This window comes from Octopus bimaculoides, chromosome 10 (genome assembly GCF_046866305.1).
Source record: "Octopus bimaculoides isolate indiv1 chromosome 10, ASM4686630v1, whole genome shotgun sequence".
NCBI lineage: Eukaryota > Metazoa > Mollusca > Cephalopoda > Octopoda > Octopodidae > Octopus > Octopus bimaculoides.
Window position 1 is genome coordinate 86,099,568 of NC_142937.1, and position 27,988 is coordinate 86,127,555.

The 27,988-nt window shown below is 37.6% G+C and overlaps 2 protein-coding genes across 8 annotated transcripts in view; both read right to left on the reverse strand.

Moving 5' to 3' along the window:
* Positions 1-4,426, reverse strand: part of LOC106871318 (solute carrier family 15 member 2) — a 55,684-nt gene extending 51,258 nt beyond the window's left edge. Inside the window, exon 1 of one of the 2 annotated variants that reach the window (XM_089358938.1) lies at positions 3,056-4,426. The gene's annotated coding sequence lies outside the window, so the exon portion shown is untranslated. Of the gene's footprint in view, positions 1-1,285; positions 1,518-3,055 lie in introns of those variants that run through there. The other variant, XM_089358937.1, reaches the window with a different exon arrangement.
* A 5,004-nt stretch (positions 4,427-9,430) lies between these two features.
* On the reverse strand, positions 9,431-26,408 carry LOC106871329 (uncharacterized). 6 transcript variants are annotated; one of them, XM_014917721.3, is made up of 12 exons: positions 25,815-26,404; positions 23,173-23,642; positions 22,121-22,291; positions 21,266-21,403; positions 19,522-19,657; positions 18,727-18,799; positions 17,712-17,766; positions 17,150-17,206; positions 14,929-15,036; positions 13,715-13,921; positions 11,998-12,089; positions 9,431-10,610 (listed from the first exon to the last, which is right to left on the reverse strand). In XM_014917721.3, exons 2-12 carry the CDS (start codon positions 23,627-23,629, stop codon positions 10,476-10,478), a joined length of 1,629 nt encoding a protein of 542 aa, XP_014773207.1. In that variant the 5' UTR covers positions 23,630-23,642; positions 25,815-26,404; the 3' UTR covers positions 9,431-10,475. The 6 variants fall into 6 exon arrangements, with proteins under 6 accessions (XP_014773207.1, XP_014773206.1, XP_014773205.1 ...); XM_014917720.3 differs by having other exon boundaries at positions 25,754-26,404; XM_014917719.3 differs by having other exon boundaries at positions 25,832-26,402.
* Positions 26,409-27,988: the final 1,580 nt, after the last annotated feature.

Genomic DNA, 27,988 nt, shown 5'->3' on the forward strand with positions numbered 1-27,988 from the left:
TAGCGGATTGAGTTATCCTTCATTGATTTAGGGGATTGCGGACAGAGAAGAGAAAGAAAGGGAATGAGAATAAAATAATTTTTTTTAAATGAGAAACTCGCAGAAATAAGGAAACTTTTTTTAATCAAAATCCTTCCAAAATCAAGTGACTAAAATAAAACCGTTATCGATATGGAGTAACTTCAGATTTAAAAAAAAAAAGGTTTGATTCCTGCAATTAAATGGCGTTGGTAATAAAACCTTAAAATTAATACCAAAAAGAAAGAAGCAGAAGAATGGGGTGGATATCCTAAAGATAAGGGAAACCAGAAAATATTGAAGGTGGACAAAGAAGTGACCTGTCTAAAAAAAAATTGATATGTTTTCATTATCGAATACTTTCGAATGGACACAAAAACACTTACATTGTTAAATAGGTTTTTTTTTTTACTCTACTGTGGTGAGATTACGGTGCTCCAGAAATTCACTAGAATTAAGGATTGGGCATATTTGGAGATACCTCTGCAAAAACTGAAGAACATTAAGTTAGGTTTCATCCTTTTGGGGTCGGTAAAATAAATTGCCAATCAAATACTATAAATTTCGATTTAATATTGATTTCAAATTTTGGCAAAAGGCCAGCGATTTCGGGGGAGGTGCAAGTCGATTACGCTCAACTAGTACTTATTTCATCGACCTCGAAAGAATAAAAGGCAAAGTTGACCTCAGCGGAATTTGAACTCAGAACGTCAAGGTAGACGAAATGCCGCCAAGCATTTTGACCGGCATGCTGACGATTCTGCCAGCTCGCCGCCTGAAGCCTCGATTTAATATTGATTTCAAATTTTGGCGCAAGGCCAGCAATTTCGACTCCAGCGCTCAACTTGGTCCTTATTTAATCGACCCTACGAAAAGGATGAAAGGCAGAATGGATCTCAGCAGAATTTGAACACAGAATGTAAAAGGCTTCGATTTAATGTTTCTATAATGCATCTGAGATGTCAAATCAATCATAATAAAGGCTGAAGTTTTCCTCACAAAGGATTGATTAGCCATCGGAAAGAATTGATAATAGCCAAAGTAAATTAAATTGATCGATGACTGTGTAGACATTGGTTGGACTTCCCCACAACAACATTAATAATTTTGGCATGTTTTAAAACCAATATTGTGAGATTTCATTTATGAAACAAATCCATTAAGTATTATGTCTGTTCAAAAGCATTCAAAGATGAAATTATGTTCGTTAAATCGCAAGAAAATTAAGAACAACGTAACTTTTAAAGAGTATTACTTATTTACAAACCTGATAATAAAAGATTCGACAAATGTTATGTTGTATAAATCCTGTATAACCTCTGATTGAAATGATAGTCCTATGTTCCAGCCATTAAAAGCGTTCGAACTTTCGAAGGCGTTCTATGCTGTCTTTTTCAGACATAACATTAAAAGGAGATTGGAGAAGCATGTTACGATGGAAGGCCAAAAGAACGACCATTCCTTAGGTGCTTCAATGTCTCTCGGTACATCTCGAGGGGAACAATATCGTTCGGAAAGGGCTGAAAAGTCATTGTAATTTCCAGCCAATAGCTGAGGAAAGGAGTAGAACTACATTGCACATGTTCTGGAATATTGATCTGTTTCTAGCCTACATTTATCTCCTGTTCTTTGGGTCAAACTATTTAGGCTCACCAAGCCCAACGTTGACCTCCGCCCCATAGCAGTTGGTTGTACTTTGCGACGGCTCACAGCAAAAGTGTGTCTGTCCTTAGTTTCTAACTGCCTGACTGAGGAATTTTCACCTATTCAGCTAGGAATGGGTACAAAGCTAGGTTGTGAGGCTACTGCTCATGCCATCAGGGCTTTCACCAACTTGCCCTCTTAGTCCCCAAAGGTCATCCTCTAACTTGACCTTAACAATGATTTTAACTCCATCAGTTGAGACGTCATCCTCCGCGCAGTAAGGGAGAATTCCCCACCACTTTATCACTTTGTTTGGCAAGCCTATTGGGAGCCCTCCTACCTCTCGTTTGGTGAACACCTCATCCCATCTGCTTCTGGCGTCCAACAGAGTGATCCACTTGGTCCTGCCCTATTTGCACTGGGTTCTGAGGATGTTGCCAAGATGGGAACCGACCTAGACCTAAATGTCTGGTAACTCGATGATGCTTGTTTGGGAGGCCCTCCTGACAAGGTGCTTGCAACTGCGAAGACGATGAACGAGGAACTTAGTCGTAGAGGTCTTAGCATCAACAGCTCCAAATACGAGCTCTGGCTCCTCAGTCAACCAGCTTCGAATGAGCAGACGACTAAACTACTTGTTGACTCCCTCCCCTCAGTCACGATTCCTCCTTCATCAGCATGGTTCTCCCTTGGAGCCCAAACTACTGACCCAGCTTTCGAATCCATCTTTAGATCCAAAATGGCTAACCTCGAATAACTTTTTAAAAACTTTGAAGTAATTGAGCCCCAACAAGGTCTTTTTTTATACTTAAGAATTACTTGTCAATTCCTAACCTATTGTATTTTCTGAGAGTTAGTTCCTCTTACAGATTCCTGTCGTCCCACCAATACTGTGACTACCCAATCTTCATTGCTTGGTCAATGTCAAAGTTTCCCCAGACGTCCGCGACCAAGCTGCTTTGCCCAACCGGTTTGGGGGTTTAGGTCTGCGCAAGTGCTCGTCTTTATCTCTTCCCTGTCACCCATTTCACACCCGATAAAGACGGTATACATTCGCAAAAGTTGACCACATTGTTATCTTGAAAATAACATGTTAGTGCAAGTATAAATTTATTGATTAACATCTGTCACACACAGCCACTGGCGAAACCTGTCACTTGAAGCAAATTGTGACTGCAAACTGACCACCCGCCAGTATTTCAGTTATGGACTCAGTCATTTTGTAACACATGTGAATGACGTTAACAAATATAATTATCAAGATGTTAAATTTAAAATTGATTTTAAACAGTATTTGAATTTTTTTCTTTGAATTTACGAAGAAAATATTTTAAAATATTAACAAATATAACTCATTTTTTGTATTTTATGAACTTAGTAATTCTTTTCTTACCTCCATCCACTCTTATTTCCCTTCCGTACTATCAACTAGTTCTGACGGGAGATGGATGAATCTTTGCTACAGCAGAGAGAACTGGGTTTGTCAGTTCCTGATACAGTTGAAGATAGACAGAAGCAGAGAGTTGGAACAATATGTGCTCAGGTGCTACTTTTAACTCTCTCTTTGATCAATCTGTTCGTTTTTAAAGGTATCGTCTACTTATTGCAAGTATGAAATTCTCGGGGTACTGTACTGATACCCTACCTATGATCAATATTGGTGGTCTGCTCAGTCTGGATGAGCTCCGCATCTCCATTGAACTCCATTAAGTGGGTGACTGAAATGTCGACGTAGTGGAACCGTCGACTCCATAGGCCTTCATGATTTGTCTTGCAACCTAAATGCTTAGTCGTTTCGCTCGTCACACCTAGTTAAACTTCATCATTAAGTGGGTCCTGGCTTGGGTTAATATTCCCTCAATTCTGGAGCTGGCGGGGTTAACCAGACATGAAAGGAAGAGACCAGATGGTCTTACTCTTTGTCTCTGTGTAAGAGGTAGTTGCCTCATTTGGGACGCCACAGTCTGTGACTCATTTGCTCTATCTGACATCCTGGATGCTGCGGTAAATGGAAGAATCACTGCTTCCGTAGCCGAACGGAACAAAATCCTCTGGTATCGGGACTTGTCAGTGAACCATTTTTTTAATTGGCAGCCCAATCTGTCAACCATGGTAAGACTACATAGCATGAAAGATCGTTGGTGCAGTTTCTCCTTCGTTATTTCTGTTGCGTTTGTACGATAGTAACCAAAAGTAAACTACAGAGTGAACATTTTCTGTTCTTCAGAATTTAGTTTCGTAACCTCAGCAATCTCGCGCTTAAGTAAGACCTCTTTCCATATCAATCCTGGCAACTAGGGACACTAAATACAAGCATATTCTTATTAAGGGAGTATGTCCCAAAATGAGTTCCTTGAAATTTAAAAAAGATTTTTTAGGGTTCTGGGAAATAAGGTGTCTTTTAATGAAAAAAAATCACAGAATATTGTATCGTCATTGTCTACAAGTCATTTGTAATGACTTAAATATGTTTAATTACCTCAACTATATATAGATTTATTAATTAATGATTTAATTTACAAGAGTAACGGGATATTAACATACTATTTAAATGGAAAGTGAGATTTCTCCAATTACTTTTTCTTAACCAAAACTGTATCTGCTTTCCTGTAACTTTTTCCTACTTAAAATTGATGCTGTTTTCTAGTCACCGAAAAATAATATCCAATTTATATTATATTTTATAGATATGATTAATAGATCTCAAAGAAATTGGCGAAAAGGAATACCCATGAAAGAATATCGCTAAAATCTTTGGACAAAGCATGCATCTTACACCTTCCTTCCACCACTGTAAATTCAATACTTTCAGCCTACGTCAGAAAGAAATCAATATCTCTAAATATAGATTCTTAACCAATTTTATCCAGTAATGTTTCTAAATATAGAAACACAAGTCCAAAATGGATAACCGTTAGTTTTATTTCATGGATATTGTGAGTGCATGTGTTTATGTGTAATTTTTTAATGTTAACGTGTTTGATTCTGTTTTAATATGTAGTTTATAGAATTTCACATGCCACTATCTTGGTGTTTGTATATGTGGATGTATATCTACGTTTGTGTGTAATTCTTTGGGTTCATGTGCTTTGTCTGTGAGTGCGGCCTGTGATCTGTGTAATCATATGTACCAGTCTTATGTGTTAGTGTAACGTTCATTACTTTACAGTGTCATCCATTTATGGCCTCCTAAAGTTTGTTCACAAACAATCCTCCTCACAGTTTTACTGCAAAATTAGAAACGTTTTCCGTAACACATTGCTCTTCCAAATCCTTCGTAGTTTAACATATGACAAATCACTAAGTGCACTGGACATACGTGGACACTCCCACGTGCGTAACAATGGTGGCCATAATGGTAAAATTTGTGTAGTACAATGTAACTCATAAGAGTGATGGTCAAGCTCATCAATTGCAAGCATGTTGCGCTAGCTAGTTGGCGCACCGTTTCAAAAGTCCATTTTCTTTTCGGACAGACCATTCGTGTGTTTTCGTATTTTACTTTCAAATATTCCTTTGTTTCGCGACCACACTTCTTACAAAAGCATCTTTCCCTACCTTGTTTTTGCTATTCCGTGTGCTTTACCATGGTTTCTATGGCTGGATGCCCTTCCTAATGCCAACCACTCCAAGAGTGTAGTGGATGCTTTTTACATGCCACTGACATTGGTCACGACTATGATCTCACTTGGCTTGACGGGTCTTCTCAAGCTGCTGACATCATCATCAACATCATCATTGTTTAACGTCCGTTTTCCATGCTGGCATGGGTAGGATGGTTTGACTGAGGTCTGGGGAGTCAGTGGCTGCACCAGGCTCCAATCTGATCTGGCAATGTTTCTACAGCTGGATGCTCTTCCTAATGCTAACCACTCTGAGAGTGTGGTGGGTGCTTGTTACGTGCCACCAGCACAGGAGCCAGTCAAACGGGCCTGGCATCGATCATGTTTGGATAGTGCTTTTTACGTGCTACTGGTATGGAAGCCAGTCAAGGGGTACTGGCATCAGCCATGTTCAGATGGTGCTTTTTATGTGCCACTGGCACAGGGGCCAGTCGGGCGGTCCTGGCATCAATCGTATTTGGATAGTGCTTTTTACATGCCACCAGCACAAGAGCCAGTCAGGGGGTACTCGCATCAGCTACGTTCGGATAGTGCATGGCAGATTTTCAGTACTGTTGAAGGAAATGAGTTTGTCATATACCCAGATATTGTTTAGGTCTTTTTCATGGAAGTAGAGTTTATTTGACACAAGGTGTATAGTTAGCTTATATCTATGTGCAAAATGTTTTTGAGAAGCAATGGATATCATCAATTCAAGGATTAATTACTATATTAAACAACAAATGAACACCATAATAGATAAGAAAGCTAATCTACAGTCTTCATATTACTAATTGGTGATATTAAAATACATAAAATGCAGTTATTCTTTTAATTTAAAATGAAGACTATAGATTAGAGCAGTGGTTTTAAATCTTTTTGATTTTGTGGTACATTGGGATTCAGATAAATCTGTTTTCACATTGTAAGTTTAAAAAGAAAAGTTTTAATTGAAAGATTTTATTTAGCCTGTTTCATTAATTCTCTTGATACCAACCCACTTGAGGATGCCCTAGTTTCATCCATCCATTGGTCCCTCTTCTCCACCCACTATTTCTAGCAATATCATGTCAGGATATCACTGAGGGTTCCTTAAAATGGTCGTTCAATTTGCTAGAAATAGCAGTTAAATCTTTCTCAAATTACACCCTTTGATCATAAAATAGGAAACGACACAGTTAAAGTAGAACATAAATACCCATGTAATGACAGGATGGTCATTGTTGGAATGCTTTTGATCATAGCTCTGCTGGATCAAGGTTGGTCTGGTGCTAAGCAATAATGTTTAATTTTCAAGCCAACAAGGAAGTTGCTAGACTGCTACAAAGAGCAGCCAAGTCTCTTTCAAATTACAACCTACCATCTTAAAATAACAAAATTCCATATTTGGTAATGTATCCTTAGATACCTTTTGCTTCTGATCATAAACCTCTGTTTGATCTAGTGTTAAACAACAAGAATCAAAAGGTTTGACAAAAATCTTTGGAGAACAGAGAGATAGATAGATAGATATATATAGAGAGAGATGGGTTGCAAGAAACAGCATTCCAAATTTGCCCCAAATAACACCTTACTATCTTAAAACAAGAGGGCTCACATAGGATAATGTATTCTTGTATAAAAGATGCAATGGACATGACAAAAACTACTTTGATTTTGCTCATAGGTCTATTCAATCATGACTGGCCTGAGTTAAATGACAATAACCTTATAATATTTAGCACATCTTGTTTGTTCCAATACCAACAATACACTGTTGGTTTAAGGATACAACAAGACATGTAAATCCTACTTTTGGATTAGCTTCATGTTAATGATACATGTATTAGTGTTTAGCACCACCACTTCAATCTCTTTAACAGATTTGATGAACAGAAAAGGAGTTTAAAACAGAGGATTTCATCACCACCATCTAGTCAGTTGACAAAACATGATGGGATATCTATTAGTTAATCTAAGTTAATCCCTTGTAATATATGTTGGCAGGCAAGAGATGTAATAACTACTAAAAATATCTAAGTCAGTTAATTCATACTAGGGATAAAAAGATAAAACAGCAACATTATCATGGAAATGTTAAGTAATGTGACATTTAATCACACATTTATTTCAAGACCAATTAGGTCATCTCAACAAGCCATCAAACAGGGAGGAAAAGGAGGAGAGAGGAAAAAAAAATATAAGTAGCTTGCTTACCAACCACATGGTCCCGGGTTCAGTCCCACTGCGTGGCATCTTGGGCAAGTGTCTTCTACTATAGCCTCGGGCCGACCAAAGCCTTGTGAGTGGATTTGGTAGACGGAAACTGAAAGAAGCCTGTCGTATATATGTATATATATATATGTGTGTGTGTGTGTATGTGTTTGTATGTCTGTGTTTGTCCCCCAACATCGCTTGACAACCGATGCTGGTGTGTTCATGTCCCCGTAACTTAGCGGTTCGGCAAAAGAGACCGATAGAATAAGTACTAGGTTTCCAAAGAATAAGTCCTGGGGTCGATTTGCTCGACTAAAGGCGGTGCTCCAGCATGGCCACAGTCAAAAGACTGAAACAAGTAAAAGAGTAAAAGAATATATATATATAAAGATAAAAATCAGTTTTTCCTTTAACTCAAAATGGCAACAAATTTCATTTCACTGAAACTATACACACAGCTCTAAAAGTTCTCATCAAATATATATGTTCCTTTAACATGGACAGTCAAGTCAATATTGGGCACAGATCAACTAATGGCCTAATGTAGTTCTGCTGTAGAAAAACTGGGTGGATAGTTTGAAAAAAATTGCTTCCTGTATTATCAATGAATTTTCTCTTCATGGAGTTAAATAGGGTGTGGTGAATCCTATAACTTACTGATCTATTGGGACATCGCTGCAGTTTTTGTCTCTGCATCGTGTGTCTAGGGAAGATACTTTCCTTACTGAAATTATCTACTATAATAATACTCTTGTGTTTTTCTCCGTCACAGCATATGAATGAGAAAGAAGGGGTGATAGATGAATAAGGAAGGAAGGGGTGATGTCAAACTGGTAGTGGGATGATGGGAATTCTATGGTGAAAAGAAATTCAAACAGTGTTTCAACTCTGTGTGAGTATATGTGTGTGTGTAAAGAGGTGATGGGGAAGTAGAGGGAGACTTAACAGCGACATAGAGCAAGAGACCTACAGGTAGATATATTGTATTTACCTGCTTTATCACTACCATTATTTTAATGTTATTTTTGTTTTGTTTTTTTGACATGTTGACATGGGTAGATAGGTAGGTGTTCTTAAGCGCTGAATGTCATCAATCATTAGGTTCTTTGTCATTTCCTTTGAGAAGCTCAGCATCCTGAAATTAATTTTCACTACTTCACCATAGTTCTTTTGTCTTCTATATTCTAGGTCATTTCCTTTGTAACATCTGCCACCTCAGTGATATAAACTATTACTGGTGCAACAAAAGAAGTAGTATCATGGAATTTAAAGATTTTAGGTTTCAAAAATGCTGAAACTAAGCTGATTCTGGCCTCCATTGCTGATGAGGGATGTTTCATGTCTAATTGTCCTTTTCTTTTAGTTGTTTCCATATTCCACTTCATTTTTCCATTAGAGACACACACACATATTATTCAAATATGTTTGTATTTATATAACATCATTTATAAGTGATATAACGTTGTTTATAAGTGCTCGCCCATTTATATATATATATATGAATTCGATGACTGGCACCTGTGCCAGTGGAGCGCTAACAGCACCATCGAAGCAGGATCATTGCCAGAGCAGCTGTCTGGCTTCCGTGCTGGTGGTATGTAAAAAGCACCATTTGAGCGAGGTCGTTGCCAGTGCCGCTGGACTAACTCTCTTTGTTGTTCCTTTCAGTAAACACATTATCACTCTCTCTTTTTACTTCTTTCAAATATACATCTCCCCTGTGTTCAATTTTCTCTTTGCCATCTACCTCTTTCTTCAACTATTTAACCACATACTATAATAGCAATTGAGCCTTTCCTCCAAGCTCTCACCACTGACCACTTTCTACTCTCTCTCTTTCTCTCACTCCCACCTCTTCTCCCTTCAACTAACCACAGCATCTAACATTTTCCTCCAGCATATCAATATATATATATAACAGTAGTGGTAATAGTAGTAGTAGTAACAATAATAAAAGCCAAAAAAAACTGTTTATGTTTTTAAAAATTTTAATCTATGATATGCAAAACAAAACTTTGAAATGTATGAGAAACAAAACCTGATAATTTCAGGTTCTTTTTGAATGATAGTTTATAGCAACTTTCAAATACTGTTTATGTATTCAAGATTCCGTGTTATATTTGTGTTGCAACCTTTACATAACACCTCCTATGTTACACATGTTCCATATTATGTTAAGTCGTCAGTTACACATTTTCTGTCAGAAGCTTTACATAGCACTGTTTGTATTACTTGCTACATGCTATGCAAAGTATAGTTACATAACATGTTACATTTTCTATGTTCAATATATATATATATATATATATATATATATATATATGTATATGTATGAAACATATATGAATATCTTCAGTAAATCATAAATCCAAAAGAGAAGCACAGTCTCAGTTATAGAGCAGCAGAGTATATAAATAAAGATAGATATGGCTTTGTATATGGGGTTAGCCTATGTTTCACGTCCATAAAGTGCTCAGCTTTACAGAATTTCTTCAGACCCTAAAACTGTTAGCCTATGGCCTCTCTAGCAAGACTTGCTAGAGAGGCCATAGGCAAATAGGTTTTAGGGTCTGAAGAAATGCTGTAAAGCTGAGCACTTTATGGATATGAAACCCAGGATAACCCCATAGACTGGCCATATCTTTACCCATATATATATATACACACACACATATAGAGCCTTACTCATTATGTCTGTTATGTTGTACTGGTTATATATTGTACAGTATGTCTTATGTAGCATTCCATGTAGCAAATCTGTTACATATTTTATGTAAGGAACCTGTGACACAGGTTATATGTTACACTTACCATGTTACAAGTGTCATCTTTTGTTTATTATGTTACAGGATTCATTTAATGACCGTCATGTTACAACTTTCGTCTTACATATTAAATCTTACACGTCTTATCTTGTTATGCATTCAAGCCCTCAATATCACAAATTCTGTCACATTTTTCTTGTTAATTTGTGCATGTAAGTCCTTACAATGAGAGTCCTTCTAGTTCCAGCAGTCAAACTGGGGACATTGGGTTTTTATAATTTGTCCTCGCTTGAATAGCGGTTAATCTATCAAGCTCATCCTTCCATTTCTTTTCCTCAAGTTTCCATTTCTCTAACTCAGCACCAATAACCATTAGTCGCAGCATCTGTAGTCGAGTTTAACAATAAATCAAATTTACATGAAGCTTCAATATTGTTTTAAGTTTATTCAAGATTTAAACTTTAACATGCAAAACCTACATCAAATAAACAACGAAATGAAATTCAAATAGGAATCACACTTGCGTTTTTGCACAATTCTCTCTCATGTGTAGATAGATTCCCTCATCTCCCTGCAGACATTAACTTACAGCTGTTTAAGCTGAATTTAAACCACGTCATCCCACTAGGACTAGTAAATGTCATAGCTACAGCTCTTTCTTATGATTAAGTCATAAAATAAATTTCAGTTGACTAGCAACTGTTACTGTGGTCAAAGAGGATGAATAATTGTTTCTTGTTTCAAACAAAAGTGTTTTAATAGAACTGAAATATTGACAGTTTCTGTTACCTAGGTGAATAAATTTCTATGGAGGAAAATGTTATGAAAGCATAATAGTCAGAGTGGAAAAAAATCACGGAGTTATTACTTCTGGTTTCAAAGGGCAGATTGTGTGGTGCTTGTGTACAAAGTACAATGTTGTATGGAAGCGAAACATGGGCACTGAATATAGAGGATGTATGAATGCTGGAAAGAAACTGGGTGAGTAATTTCCTTTCCTTTACTCCCCATGATTGTAAATCAGTGAACAACCTGAAGTAGGATGTATTCCGACAGGCTCACTTGCCCACAACACTGTATGAAGAAGAATGTCTTTTAATGGTCGTCCAATAACCCAGTAACCAATTTGTTATTATATTTTTGTTGAAATACACTGCCTTTGTTTGAATGAATTTTTAAAAATAATAAACGACCGTGAGGTTGTGAGTTTGAATCTTGGACCGGGCTGCGTGTTGTGTTCTTGAGCAAAACACTTATTTCATGTTGTTCCAGTTCACTCAGCTGTAGAAATGGCGTGGAGAGGGGAGGCTGGTATGCATGGGCGACTGCTGGTCTCCCATAAACAACCTTGCCTGGACTTGTGCCTCGGAGGGGAACTTTCTAGGTGCAAACCCATGGTCAGTCATGACCGAAGGGGGTCTCAGCAGCTCAGTAGCTATTGTTACTACATTAGACTTTGCTTTTCTAAATTTGCCAACTTTGTACAACCCTCATCCAAACCTACATGATGCAGTTGCCTCCCATCAACTTGTTTCACTGAATTTCAACCTCATAGATTTTGTATTCAATACCTTCTCAATCCTTTCTATTTAAAATGGGTCTGGAATTTTCATACCTTCTCCATGTCTCCCTATAAAACACCAACTATAGCAGCTCAAGCTGAACATTAATTACATGACCCCACTAATTTATCCCTTTCTCTCAGTCTAGATGCACCAAATTCTTAGATTTATCATGAATCGAGTTTCAATTGAATAGATGCTGTAACTCACCTCAGCTCCAACAAGCTGGGTTTCACCATTGTGCCGAAAATAACTCTTGCCTTTAAAAGAATAGAAACTTTCCTGTGCAAACGTGGAGATTTCTGTCATAAAAGAAAAATAACAATTCTATGGTTATTACATTTGAAAGCTGGTAGCAAATGATGCAAACTTTTAGGAGTATTAACCTTAACTTAGGAGTTGAGACAACTTTTCAATATTCATATAACATTGTCATGGCCGATGCCAGTACTAACTGACTGGCACTTATACCGGTGGCACATAAGCACCATTTGAGGTGGTTGATGCTAGTGCTACCTGACTGGTCCTGTGCTGGTGGCATGTAAAAAGCACCATTTCAGCGTAGTCGTTACCAGTGCCGCCTGACTGGCTCCTGTGATGGTGGCATGTAAAAAGCACCATTCAGGTGTGGTTGAAGCCAGTACCACCTGACTGACCCTCATGCCGGTGGCACATAAAAAGCACCCACTACACTCTTGGAGTGGTTGGCATTAGGAAGGGCATCCAGCTGTAGAAACCTCGCCACATCAGACTGGAGCATGGAAAGGGATGTGAAATGATGATGATGATTTTGAACTTGGAATGTTATCAGCATTTAAAGCCTATATTCCATACTGGCATGGGTTGGATGTTTTGACAGGAGCTGGTATGTCAGAGAGCTGCACCAGGCTTCAACTGTCTGTTTTGGTGTCGTTTCTACAGCTGGATGCTTTTTCTAATGCCAACCACTTTACAAAATGTACTGCATGCTTTTTATGTGGCATTGGTATGGGAGCTTTTTACATTGTACAAGCATAAGTGCTTTATACATGAAACCAGCACAGGTGTTTCTTAAGTGACGTCAGCACACGTAAGGCAATTTGTCAGATGCTCAAAAAATTCTAACAATCCACTGAACCAAATAATTACCTGTTTGAGAACTCTCAAGAGCAAAAACAACTTCCCACTACATTCATATTCTATCCAGAGAGAGAGAGAGAGAAATATATATCACTCAATTGCTTAATGCAGAGAGAAGTTCATTATACAGCTCACATCCTCTCCTAATGAGCCAATGTGAGCCAATATGCAACCATTTGATCTGTTAGAAGTAGCAGACAAATTCCCTCAGATCACATCCCATTTCTTTAAAAAAGGAAGGCCACATTGAACAATGAAGTCCCAGAAATACAAACAAACAGGATGGTCACAGTTGGAATGTTTTTGACCACTGAGAAGATCAAAGGTTTACTCAATCAGAACTGACTCCAGACAAAACAACAAGTCATCAACTTCTACACAAGAAACCTCTAAGATGAAGATAACCCAATCACATAAGAATCTGTAGTGGTGACAGATCATTCTCAAATGAGGATAAATCAACTGTCTCTCTTCTCAATGCTCTGGACTGTCACAACTTTTCAGAGAGGATTGTCATGGTTGAAATGCATTTGATTATAGGTCTGGTGGTTCAAAGTTGACCTGGTGTTAAAACAACATCAACAAGTGTCAAATCAATGAAGGAACCTATATTCAGTCGCTTGATGCACTAGAAGTAGCAACTAGTTTCCCTACATTACAACTTAATATAGATAATATAGTATGAAGTACATTACGGCTAAAAAGGGGAAAAACTGACTGGAATATTTTTATTATTGGTCAGATCATTCAGGATTACCTTGAGTGTATAAACAACAACAACAGCAGCAGCAACAATATACATACGTACCAATAATATGCAAATCTGAAGACATTTTCTTAGCATTAAGAACTGGTTTGAAGTCTACAGTTATATTTGATATGATCAAAGGTTTTATCATCTGAGTGAATATCTGATCACAGTGTAGGCGAAATTTGTCTTTTTCTTCTCTAGATAAATGCACACCAACAACTTTATAAGCATCACTGATTCCAAAATACAATGTACAATTTCTTCCTGTAAGGAATATACACAAACACACACACATATATATATATATCAGAAAAGCATTGTGGTACAGAACTAAAATAACAAGACAAAGAAGACGGAGAGTTTCATACAATGCAAAAAGGGAAGAGTTTAGTAACCTTTATATATTTCGGGCACAAAGGCCCATCATCAGAAGTAAAACGGAGTCAAGAAATGTGAGTCTATACAAATCTTGCTCGTTGTTTGTTGTGCTACACAACAATCAACATGTATAGACTCATTACCTCCGCCTTAGCAAAGGTGGAAGTATTGTTTGTTTGTATGTGGACAAGATATCTCAAGAACCGCCAGATGGATTCAGATGCAACTTTCAAGGATATTTGACCTCGTGACTGGCACGAACTGATTAGATTTTGGGATCAATCCAGTACCAGACAAGGATTCTGGATTATTTTTCCTGTTTTTTTTTTTTTTACTTAATTTTTGAGAGCGGTCGGGTTCATTTTTAGTATTCTCGTTTGTGAGAGCAGTTGAGTTTATTTCAGATATTCTCATTTTAAAAATCATCTCTGGTTAATTGTTGAGAGGACATTGGTGTTGCCTTGGTGGAGGTTTGTGCTCTCTGAGTGCTCTTGTCGGCTCGTAAAATACACCATTTTGAGCGTGGCCGTTGCCAGTACTGCCTGACTGGCCTTCGTGCCGGTGGCACGTAAAAGCACCCACTACACTCTCGGAGTGGTTGGTGTTAGGAAGGGCATCCAGCTGTAGAAACTCTGCCAAATCAGATTGGAGCCTGGTGTAGCCATCTGGTTCACCAGTCCTCAGTCAAATCGTCCAACCCATGCTAGCATGGAAAGCGGACATTAAACGATGATGATGATGATGATGATGTTAAATGGTGATGATGATGATGAAGACGGTACATGTAAACACACATACACAAATTTGTTTAGAAAGAGGGAGAGGAGAGATAGAGTTGTGGGGAGGATAAGAGAAAAAAAGAAAAGAAGAAATAAACAAACGTAAAAGCTTACGAGAATTTAACATTCCACAGACAGTTTGACCTACTTCATTCATCCAATTTGTTTTGTTTGCTCGTAGAATTGCATGAGTTGTATCTTCGATGAAAGGCACTTCAGCACCTGGAATTGTGATGAAAATTATTACAAGACATGCATTGATACAAGAACACATAAATATATAAGACAGCAGGAATGGGGCAATTTACTGAAATGATGTTCAGCACATGCTTTGTATTTATCTAATTAACCACCACAAAAAAAAAAAAAGGCAACCCAGTAAATGGTTAGTATTCATTTAACCAATCACAGAAGACTGAAAGTCAATCAGTGAATGCCTGATGTTTATTTAATGAGCTATGGGAAAAATGAAAGTAAAGACTGACCTTGGCAGTTTTTCAACTCAGAGTGCCTTGAGACATTAGTAAATGCTAAAAGTCATTTAGCCATTATGTCTGCTATTTATGCTGTTCTGCCATCCTTTGAATCATCATCATCATCATCATCATTTAACGTCCGCTTTCCATGCTAGCATGGGTTGGATGATTTGACTGAGGACTGGTGAACCAGATGGCTACACCAGGCTCCAATCTGATCTGGCAGAGTTTCTACAGCTGGATGCCCTTCTTAACGCCAACCACTCAGAGAGTGTAGTGGGTGCTTTTACGTGCCACCGGCACGAAGGTCAGTCAGGCGGTACTGGCAACGGCCACGCTCAAAATGGTGTGTTCTATGTGCCATCCGCACAAGAGCCAGTCCAGGGGCACTGGCAACGATCTCGCTTGAAAATCCTTAAACATGTCACGGGCACAAGTGCCAGAAAGGCGATGCTGGGCACAGGTGCTATCCCGATTTCGCTTTTACTTGCCCCAATAAGTCTTCAACAAATATAAAAAGACATTGTGTCTTTTACTTGAAATACAGTTAAATAGAGTATAGCTGGAAAATAGCCATAAACAAAGGGGTACAGTTGACTGAAATGATTTTTTTTTTGTGCCTTAGTTCCATTTTTATCAGGTCTCCCTTTCTTCTGTTTATCCTCTTGGTCATGTTGCCTTGAATGAATAGAGACAACGTAGAGTAGTGAAGACTCTTTAGTACTGCAGAGTGCAAGACAACCTTATTAGAGCTGGTGCTATGATAAAATGCATCTGGTACACTGAGTAAAATGGTTTGAGAATGAATGGAAACAATGCAAGATCAAGAGAACATGAAAGTTTCTATCGTGATGGTGTCATGATACAATGCAGCCAATGCACTCTGTATCGAGTTCGGTGTCAGGAAGGGTGTGCAACCATAGAAACCTTACCAAAAATGGAATGTATGAGATGTAAACTTCGAATTCTTCTAGGTGAATAGTAACCCTCAATAAGAACCAACATGGACCAAGATAACCTGTCCAACCCATCCTGACAAGTAAAATATAAATTAATGATGATGATGATGATGATGATGAATGTGCTTTAAATCCTAATCCTCATAAAATACAATTTCTTTGATAAATTGGAAGATGTGGTGTAGTCACTATCGCCATTCCAACTTCTAGGAATAGCTGGGTAGATGTGATGGTGTGGTTAGATATTCAGTCTGAGCTTCCACAGAATGTTATTTTGGGGAATGAATAACACAGAGAAGGTAGTGCAAGAGAGATGACTCTCTGAGGAGAGAACTGCCTTTCTTGGTAATTCCCACATCTTTCTTCCATACAACCAATGACCAGCAATTATTCAGATGGAACACTAACATTGACTTCAGTGTCTTCATCTAGTTTTCTCTTAGTCTGAGAAGATCTAAAAAAGGTTGTGGATATTTTTTTCCACTTCCCCTAATTAGCAATTAAAGCAAAAACAGGAAAAAAATTTATCATTTGGACAAAACATGGTGTAATTGGATGAGTGACTGATATGCTGAAATTTTAGACTACAAATCAACGAGTCAGAAGTTCAAATCTTGGTATAAGTACTGTATTGTGAACTCTAATCCACTCTTGACTAGACATAACTCTAGTTGTCCTAAATAGACATGGTTATAAAACACAAATATGTAAATATGTACGACTTAAATGACACGTGTGATAAATATGAGTGATGAGATGTATTTGCATGTAAAAGATCAGATACCCACAATTCATACTAATGTCGAAATTGTCCATGAAAAACAATACAGGCAAAGAAACTATATAAAAGCAGACAATATACAGAAAAAAATGTATTAAATATATAAAATGTGCACATACCATATTGATAACATCCATCCTGTAGTTTAAAAGGCTTCTCCCTTAAATCATATCTGTCTTAATAAAAATAAAAACAATAATAATTGGAGCATTGGGCATGATAAAAAACAAACAAAAGCTATACCTGGATCCTCAACACTACACACTATCCAAAAAATAGCCCTGCTAGGAACAGCCCACAGTCTACATAAGACACTATCAATTCAATAGTATAACCTAAACAAAACAGGTCACAAACACAAGCCACACTCTATACCGCAATTACCCAGTGAAATAAACTTCCACCAGCAAGTTAGATAACCAATGCATTGCACACTTAACACACAATACAAGCAGTAATACAACAAAAGACTGCAGCACACCTCAAGAGAAAAAAACAAACAGCAACTTAAAGGGATGAAAAGCTAACCCATCTTCAATTTGTCATAGATGGATACAGCACAGTGCTGATAAGAAAAATCAAAACCACTGGTTCCTAAGCTGGTTATCCATTACTCTACAGACTAAGTTATGTGTGGTTCTTTAAGAAGTTGTTGATAAAAACAAGCCAATTATAAATTACTTGATTTCTTCAGAGAGTTTGTACATTTCATTTCAGGGTCTTCACCACAGCCATCCTACAAGGAACAGACATGAAAACCAGGCTATAACAAATAACAAATAACAAATAGGTAGTTGATATAAAATGGTAAGAATATTTAGCTTGAAATCATCATCATCATTACATCATGATTAAATGTCTGGATTCCATGCTGGCATAGGTTGGACATTTTGGCAGAATCTGAGAAGTTGGAGGACTGCATCATGCTCTAATAGCTACTTTGGCATGGTTTCTTCAATTGGATGTCCTTCCTAACACCAACGACTTTTCAGAGTATACTGGGTGCAGTTTTTGTGAAGATCACTTCATAACTTACAAGGCTAAGGGCCTAAAGTGACCCCTATAACTGAGAGAGAATTGAAGTGAGATGGTTCTAAGTAGGGGATGAGGGAGGAAAGTAAGTTGAGAGGAACAAATTTAAGTTACTATTGGATGGTGGCGGAGAGGGTTTAAATATAAGTACTAGGTTTGATTTGATTGACTAAGTCCATCAAAGCGGAGCCTCATCATGGCCAGTCTAAGGACGGAAACAAATAAGAAGGTAAAAAGAGAAAGATGGTAGATTTGAAGGTCCTAAAAATAAAAGGGATTCATGCTGGTGGCACGTAAAAGCACCCACTACACTCTCAGAGTGGTTGGTGTTAGGAAGGGCATCCAGCTGTAGAAACTCTGCCAAATCAGATTGGAGCCTGGTGTAGCCACCTGGTTCACCAGTCCTCAGTCAAATCGTCCAACCCATGCTAGCATGGAAAGCGGACGTTAAATGATGATGATGATGATGATGATGATGATGACTTTGTAAAACTTTGAACATGAATTAAACTTTGTATCCGCTCATATAAAAAAAGGTGAAGTCAACCCCAGAAGGATTCAAACTGAAAATCATAAAAATCATATTTCACATATCGAGCCTTCCTTTATTTGTAACACTTTCATAGGCCATTAGGATGAAAAAGGTAGACAAAGTATAACTTACGTATAGTCTAAAATCAGCTAAATTTTCTTCCACAGTTTTTAATGCAGGAAGATAAGTTTTGGTATACTGATGTCTGAAAATATATAATAGGATAGCTCTATATTTTATATTTCTGTTGACAGTTGATGACGAAACAAATATAAGTACAAGTTTTCAAGGCATATATCAGTTCTCTGTAACAGAAAGAATCAATTCTGTGAGAGCCGATCAGAAATAGTTAATTTAGTGGGAGGTGGTGGCGGGGGGAGGCAAATAGGGAAGGGACTGAATGTAATAGTGTGCCAGTGCTGTAATAGTATGTGAGCTGAGTTACCAAGTCATCACTGCCCAATCACCATCCTCAGTATAGCAAGAAACCATGATGGAGATGACAGAAAGAAGAGGCAGTAGCAGTTGTAGCAAGCTTACATCACTGAGGTTGACTTTGGTTTTCATCATTTCATGATCAATACATCGTTAACCTGTTCGCCCTCCAAAATATGAAGGTATTTTTTATGTTAGTGGTCATTCTTCGGCTTCCTCTTCTCTTTGCATGTATCTGGGACAATTATTTAGTGATTGACATCATTAACAATTTCATATAAAAACTTCTATTCAACTCTCTCTACTGACTTGACAGGCTTGGCTGTGTGTCTAAGAAGTTCACTTTTCAGCCCTATGGTTTTCAAGTTTAATCCAAAGTGCAGCACATTGCACAAGTGTCTTCTTAAAAAACAATAGAAAATAAAAATATACAAAAAAAAACTTTAAAAACTGTACAATCATAAAGTGATTGATGAAACAAAGTATATTTACACTTTTTCTTTTTGTATATTTTGACTAGAGTCCGTTTTCTTCAAGTATATCAAATGCTTCACCACATGTTGTATGAATGGTCTACAAAGCATAGAAGCTGGGCACAAATAAAGAAGTCTGGCAATCATCTTCGTGCCTTCAGAATGGAAAGAAAGAAATAGAAACTTCAGTCAAGAAATGGCTTAAAACTCACATAATAAATGTTCTTGTAGTTTTTAACTGGTTTCAGTCATTGAACTTAGGATCATCTGCAAGTGTTTAGTCAATTACACAGACCTTCGTTCATTAACGTGCAAGTGGCTGAGCACTCCACAGACACGTGTACCCTTAATGTAGTTCTCGGGGATATTCAGCGTGACACAGTGTGACAAGGCTGACCCTTTGAATTACAGGCACAACAGAAACAGGAAGTAAGAGTGAGAGAAAGTTGTGGTGAAAGAGTACAGCAGGGTTCGCCACCATCCCCTGCCGGAGCCTCGTGGAGCTTTAGGTGTTTTCGCTCAATAAACACTCACAACACCCAGTCTGGGAATCCAAACCGCGAGTCCGCTGCCCTAACCACTGGGCCATTGTGCCTCCACCATACATATAATAGTCTCTGTCAAAATGAGATGATTGTGCCCTTTCCGTTTGTTTTTAGGACAGTAGGGGGTAATTTAAGGAATATCTGCTGTTGTGTGCAGCAGAATAGGGAACCATATAGAAGCTACCTTCCCTCATCATCATCATCCTTTTTCAAAGTTTGTTTTCAATACTTGCATGGGTTGGACAGTTTGATAGGAACTAGCAAGCCAAAGAACTGCACCAATTCTCTTTGTCTGCTTTGGCATTGTTTCTATGGCTGGATGCCCTTCTTAATGCCAACCACCTTACAAAGTGTACTGGGTACTTTTTACATGGCATCAGCACTGGTAGGGTCAACAAGTAGCTTGCAAGACAAAGATTCCTTGACTGGAAGGGGGAGTTGTATTGAGGGAGGTGGCTTTGTACCAAATTTCATTCATAGTCCACGTATACATTGACACTGTATTGTCAATGTATATTGTTAATGTATTAGTATAGAGAAGCAGTTGCCAGTAGCAAATGATGAAAATGACAATGCATGTATACACATGCACATAACAAAATGAACTAATGAGGGAGCCTCTATGAGGTTGCTTGATCAGCTAGAAATAGCAACCAAATATCACTGCTTGAAAAAAGGGAGGATGCACTGTGCAATGTAGTCCCTAGTAGAACAAGAAAAAGAGGGGACGATCATACCTTGAACACTTTTGATGACAGGTCTCGTCAGTGCTGACTTGGAGCTTAACCATCACAACACAGACAGAATTTGCTGAGACAGATATTCTATGAATGGAGGCCCTTCTTGTCACTAATCTCACATGTTTCTAAACAAGATAATAGTTCCCTTTGGCCGGACATGTTTTCACGGAAGACTGGAAACAAAATATCTCACTTGTATGATGTGACACTCACAGCTATCACATGATGTCAAGACAAGGAGAGAAAAACACACACACACACACATTTTAGGCTTCTTTTAGTTTCCATTTAAAGTATCCACCCACTAGGCTTGGGTCAGCCTGGGGCTACAGTAGAAGACACTTGCCAAGGTGCCAAGCAGTGGCAACGAACCTAAAACCATGAGGTTGGGAAGCAAAACTCTTAACCATACAAAATGGTTTAGAAAAGTAAGACAAATAAAATAGAATGAAGCAAAATTAAAATTAAATATAATTACCTCCAAGTATATAGAAGTGTTTCTTGATACTTTTGTTTTTGAAAATAGCATTGCTCAAATAGAGCATACAATATTTTAGTAAACTGTCCACCTTATTGCCAAAGTGGAGTTTGTTTTCCAAATATTCATTGCAAATCTCTAAAAATAAGACGACAATAAACTTAGTGCAACTTCTGACATCAGGAATTTGTAAATAGCAAGTTTGTATGTAATCAAATACAGTTACCATTAGTAATTGACTGTTTTTCATACACTGTGCCATCAAGACACACACAGTAATAAGACAAAATAAACACTAGTATCTTGTAAACACTATGTCAACAGACACAACACTGAAACAAAATAACAATCAGCAATTGTCTCATTGTTTCTGAAACACTATGTTATCAAATTCTTACCTTAATCAAATTGTTAGGTAAACATTGACATTGTATTGTCAATGTATATTGTTAATGCTAATATGGAGAATCAATTGCAAATAGTAAACGATGAAAATGACAATGAACGTATACACATGCACATAACAAACTGAACTAATGAGGGAGCCTCTATGAGGTTGCTTGATCACCTAGAAATAGCAATCAAATATCTATCAAATCATTGCTTGAAAAAAGGGAGGGTACATTGTGCAATGTAGTCCCCCAGTACAACAAGCACCCATTACACTCTTGGAGTGGTTGGTATTAGGAAGGGCATCCAGCTTTAGAAAACCACGCCAAATCAGACTGGAGTCTGATGCGGCCTTCCAATTTACTAGCCCTGGTCAAACTGTCCAACCCATGCAAGCATGGACAATGGACATATAATGATGATGATGATGATGAAGTTAAAAGGAAACAACACAAATCTACTTACCAATTATAAACTTTAAAATGTCGGCATTATTTATTACACTGTGTTTGATTAAGTTAGTCTCCAAACAAAAATTACTGAAAATTTTGAGAACATCAATCTTCACAAGTTGAGATGAAGCTTTTGCAGTTTTTAAAAGAATTTCACTTCCCGAAAGTTTATCAAACAATAAACCTAGTATAAGAAAAAAAATTAATTATAATTTTAAAAAAAAATGTAAGTAAAAATAAATAAATAAATAAATAGGCGCAGAAGTGGCTGTGTGGTAAGTAGCTTGCTTACCAACCACATGGTTCCGGAAATGCTAATAAAATGTCACTGCCTACAGTTCAGTGATTTTTAAGGCAAGTGCAAATGTAAACATTCACAAAGACAAACAAAAATGACAAGATTAGTACAGTTTCTGTCTACCAAATCACTCATTTTGGTCTGGCCTCTCATGTCTACCCTACAATGTCATTCTAAAAACAAACAATTACACTATCAAAATCTTGAAGCTACAACATAATTCAGAGTAATCTGAATGCTAAAGGGTTAATTCTTGCATCAAACCTATTTACATTAGTTTTCCATCAGTAAGTGCAGGTGCAACTGTGTGGTAAGAAATTTGCTTTCCGACCACATGGCCTTGGGTTTGGATCTATTGTGTACCACCTAAGGTAAGTATCTTGTACTATCGACCTAGGTTGATCGAAATTTGAGTAGATATGATAGACAGAAACTGAAAGAAGCCTGTTGTATACATGCGAATATATAGACATGTATATGTGTGTGAATGTGTGTGCATGTTACTGTCTTTTTGCCTTAACTTCTTGTGATTGTCGTAAACAAATGTCACCACCATGCAAACAGCGTCTGTTGTTTCCAATTTTCCATTAAAACTTGTTTGGTCATGGTGGATATTACTTTGTTTAGAAACAGGTAGGAGTTGGTGACAAGAAGGGCATCTGACTGAAGAAAATCTACCTCAACGAATTCTGTCTGTCTCATGCAAAAATGGAAAAGTGGATGCTAAATGATGATGATGATAATTTCATTTAAATTGTGTAACTTACATAGATCAGGATCAAACCAGGTGAAATTGCACAAGCAGCTCACTGCAAATTTGTTGGTATAGTCAGATTCATTCCTTTTAAGAGCCGAAAAGAGATGGTGAACAAAACTTTGATTAGCAGAAATTGCAGAACAGATTTTTGGCACAGTCGATAAATGGTAGAGAACACTTAGAGAAGCCATTGACAGGAGAGGAAACAGATGGCCATTGTGTTCTTCCAAATTGTCCAAAACTGATTCTATTTTTAATAGAATGCCATGTTTCATAAACAACGTTTTAATATCAGAACTTTGGTCAGCTATGAAAATTCTGTTAATGAAGTCCAAAATGGCTATTTCATTGACAATATTTTCTTCATTGCATGTCATATCCTCATTAAACTGGTCAATCAAATTCTTCACAACAACATCATTTATTTCTGATGGTAATGGTGCCCCCTTCAGAAGCAAATAAGCCATGTTTCACAATAATCTGTAAGAGAAATTAATGAGGGTAAGTACCATTATTTGTTTAATTATGATTGGTTGAAATGGTCAAATACTTCTCACTCACAATGTTTTCATATTCATACAGAAAAAATGAAAAAGAAATTCTGATTTTCCCTGCAAGCTGTATTTAACTTTAACTTTTAAACATGGGAACTTAGGTGACTCAAGGCTTATAGAAGTCCATGGTGCCATGCAAAACAAGCAAATCTGAATCCACACGATCATGGTTTTGAGTTTGCTCTCATGAACAAAATACAAAATTAAAGATTCACCATTCTCTGAAGACCTTCCACTGCATGTTTAAATGTACTCTTTCGTGTATCATTATAATATCAGCTTCTGCTTCACTGAACTAGATGTCAGCATATCTTCTTCACCCAAATCCTATCATCTCTTCTCAGACCTCACAATAAGCACTTCGTCTGATCTTTCCACACTAGAACCATAAATCCACTTCCATCTCTATCCATATTTTCCCTAAATACATACATACAAATACAGACTTACAGAACTTTTGAGCACTGATCACATAAATCTCACTAGCTGAGCCTCTCAAACTGCAAGAAATAGCAGCCAAATCTTCCTTTGCGCAAATTTTTGTTTTCATATTCGTTTTCTACCCCCCCCCCCCCCTTTTTTTTGTTTTTCTTGTTTTCGTGACCGGAACTTAAACTGTATATTGACCAAAATTGGTATTTCTTTGCTTGAAATTTTTCACAAATAACTTTCAGACGATGTAGATTATGTTTATATCGAAATTCAGAGTGGTCAAAAAATAAATAAATAAATAAAAAAGGTGGGCACGCAAAAGTAAATGAAACTTGAAATTTTGATAAAAATTTGTGACGTGTGTCAGTATGCGTGTGCATGCACTAATTTTTTTGTTTCTTTTTCACATTAAATTTCGATATAATTATAATCTAAACCATCTGAAAGGTATTTGTAGAAATTTCCATATTTCTGAAAGTTATGAGGAAAGAAATGTGGCTCTTGCGAAGTTTCTGAAACTCATCATCCTACCCTCGGAAAATGTTTTTCCACAACAAATTCTGATATAATAGTAATCTACACTGTCTAAGAAATATTTGTAGAAAATTTCATTAAAAAAGTGTAGCTATGTATTGAGAAAAGGTAATTTACTAAGACATTCGGACGGCTGCGAGCTGGCAGAAATGTTAGCACACTGCGCGAAATGCTGATCGGGATTTCATCTGTTTTTTTATGTTCTGAGTTCAAATTCCGCCGGGGTCGACTTTGCTTTTCATCTTTTCGGGGTCGATAAATTAAGTACCAGTTACGCACTGGAGTCGATGTAATCGACTTAATCCCTTTGTTTGTCCTTGTTTGTCCCCTCTATGTTTATCCCCTTGTGGGAAATAAAGAAATAAGAAATGTTAGCACGTTGCGCGAAATGCTTAGCAGTATTTCATCTGTCTTTACGTTCTGAGTTCAAATTACGCCGGGGTCGACTTTGCCTTTCATCCTTTCGGGGTCGATAAATTAAGAACTAGTTGAGTACTGACCCCCCACCCAGAAATTTCGGGCCTTGTGCCTAGAGTAGAGAACAATTTACTGAGAAATTTGGTTGTAATTTTTAGAAGGTCTGTCGTGAGGTAAGACAATAAAAGTTATTCAGTTAATGAAATATACCAAATAATAAGTTTCTGGCATAGGGACAAGACCAATAATTTGAAGGAAAGGGGTTAGGTGCCTCGAAGTTATTTGGAAACCAACGAAACAGACTCCACATGGTTGGTATTCGGCCATGCTCGTTATGAAGCGTGGAGAAAATGTAATCATATTGTAATGTCGAGGAGAAAGACGCATTAGATAATGCTATAGATGTTGCACGAACAAAAACATGAAGATAGTCAATACAGAAAGAAAAACAATAATAAACAAACAGTCCGATAGAAGATTGCAAGAACAAAAACACGAAGATAGTCAATACAGAAAGAAAAACAATAATAAACAAACAGTCCGATAGAAGATCAATACGGAGTTTGGAAAGTTTTTTGGGTGCTTAAAACAAATGAAGAGAACAACCAAATAGTTTATCATCGAAAGAGGAAGTCGAGTAGATGGTAGAAGTACCTCAAAACAAAAATTCGCACGCAGAGAAATGGAAAACATTGGGAAAACATGTGAAACATACATTAATTTCTCACCCACCAAAATGAATCGACGAAGAGAGCGGCTTTGCTGTTGTTTCTGCTAGAAATAGCAGCCAAATCTCACTCAGCTAACATCTTAACGTCTTCATAAACGATTCATGGTTTAATATAATCTTAGATACACTATGTGTGAATAAAAAAGATGGGATAGTGACTTCTGGAATAACTTTAATCTAGGTCCGGTTAAATTTGGAGCTAAATAACAACAAGTGACAGTACAGAAAACCGGAAGTACGACCATTTTAGTTTCTTTAATGGATGAAAAAGCAAAACAAGTAAAAAAGGAGGGGCGAACCCAATTAGAAAGCTTCTCCGGGAACACTCAGCGTGCTAGAAATAGCAACCAAATATCCCTCGAATCATGATTTAGTCATACTCTACTGCATCGTGCGCAGTTAACCACTGCACATCAACAAATGCAACACTTAAATTGACAGAGGTATATATAGAATTAGGTGAAGGGAGAATAAGAGGGGATGTTTTTCGAATGTTATATAATATGATTGATAAAGAGAAACAACTTGCGTCACTTGAGTTTTGCTTTATACAGCCAGTAAAATATAGGGTAAATTTTCAGATTAACACCGGCACGATTTTCACTAGGGTGTTAGGGTTAGAGAATTCCGTCCCTAACCCTGACCCTAACACCCTAGTGAAGATCGTGCGATTGTTAATCTGAAAATTTACCATCTGTCAATGAGGGAGTCGCTACTAATTTCCCTTTTATTTGTTTTAGTCATTGGACCGCAGCCATGCTGGGACATTGTTTTTGAAAGGTTTGGTCGAAGAAATCGGTTCCAGTCTGGTACTTGTTCTATCAGTCTGTTTTGCAGAATCGTTACGTTGCAGGGACATAATAAATAAACAAGCACCAGTTGTCAAGCGACGGTGGGGGACAAATATAAGCACAAAGGTACACACACACATACACATAACTGGATTCCACATAGTTTCCACCGACCAAATGAACTCACAAAGCATTGGTCGGCCCAGGGCTATAAAAGACGAATGCAGTGAGACCAAACCTAAAGGTACATGGCTGGAAAGCAAGCTTCACATAGCTATGTCTGTGCCAATGGTCCAGTGTTAGCCATGTATGGCACGGCATGCAATGAAGGGTTAACACATTTTGCATGGCAGCAACTTTGGCTTTGAAATATAGATATAACATCAGTTTCAAACAAGAGAACATTTTTTATAAAGGCATATAAACCATGTGTGGAGATGCAATGGCTCAGTGGTTAGGGCAGCGGACTCGCGGTTTCAATTCCCAGACTGGGTGTTGTGAATGTTTATTGCGTGGAAATACCTAAGCTCCACAAGGCTCCGGCAGAGGGTGGTGGTGACCCCTGTTGTACTCTTTTGCCCCATCTTTCTTTCACTCTTTCATCCTGTTTCTTGAGTAATGCTGCGATGGACTGGTGTCCCGTCCAGCTGGGGGGAACACACACGCCATAGAAACCGGGAAACTGGGCCCATGAGCCTGGTTAGGCTTTGAAAGGGCGCATAAATAAACTAAACCATAATGTCGCACTGTATATATAAGACTTTATTAGTCCCTGTCGCTCTATTCATTTAGGTAAGGAAAGCATTTAAATTCAGTAACTTGTACCAAGGGAAAGCTATTTTTTTGCAAATAAACTTTGTTCTTTTCTCAATGCTGAAGTTTGTGTTTCCCTAACTAAAGATATCAAAAATGAGGTACCTTTGTATCTAATGTCACATATTCAATAAAGTAGGCAAGGCCGGCTCAAGGTACCAGCAACTCAGGTAGTCAACTAGGGCATCATGTGCATTTTAGTCTACATTTTCAGTTTTTCTCCTTGTGAAAGTTTTTAAAAATTATACTTGTAAGGGTGCCAAAGTTCAACTTGCCTGGGGGCACCAGCAACCCTAGGGCCTGCCCTGAAAGTAGGTACACTAGATTAAATGAGGTTGTGGGCCACATTTGGTCCATGACCCAAAATTTGCTGCACTCCTGATTTAGGTTCTGATTTGAGAAAGATTCGACATTTATTTTGAAGTCGAGTGACTTTATAGCCTTGTTTAAAACAAATAGTATTTGTATGTGATACTTAACAGCCAATATCTATCTCTTCAATTGAAACAATGTAGTGCATGAAAAGAAAAATGTACAATTTAAAAATCAATATAT

Excerpts from the sequence above, each read along its gene's own strand:
- LOC106871329 (XM_014917721.3), bottom strand. The coding sequence starts at position 23,629 with ATGGCTTATTTGCTTCTGAAGGGGGCACCATTACCATCAGAAATAAAT. Across the intron at positions 22,292-23,172 it reads CTGGTTTGATCCTGATCTAT|GTTTATTGTTTGATAAACTT; the intron begins GTAAGTTACACA and ends TTCTTATACTAG. Across the intron at positions 13,922-14,928 it reads CTGTGGAATGTTAAATTCTC|GAAGAAATTGTACATTGTAT; the intron begins GTAAGCTTTTAC and ends TATTCCTTACAG.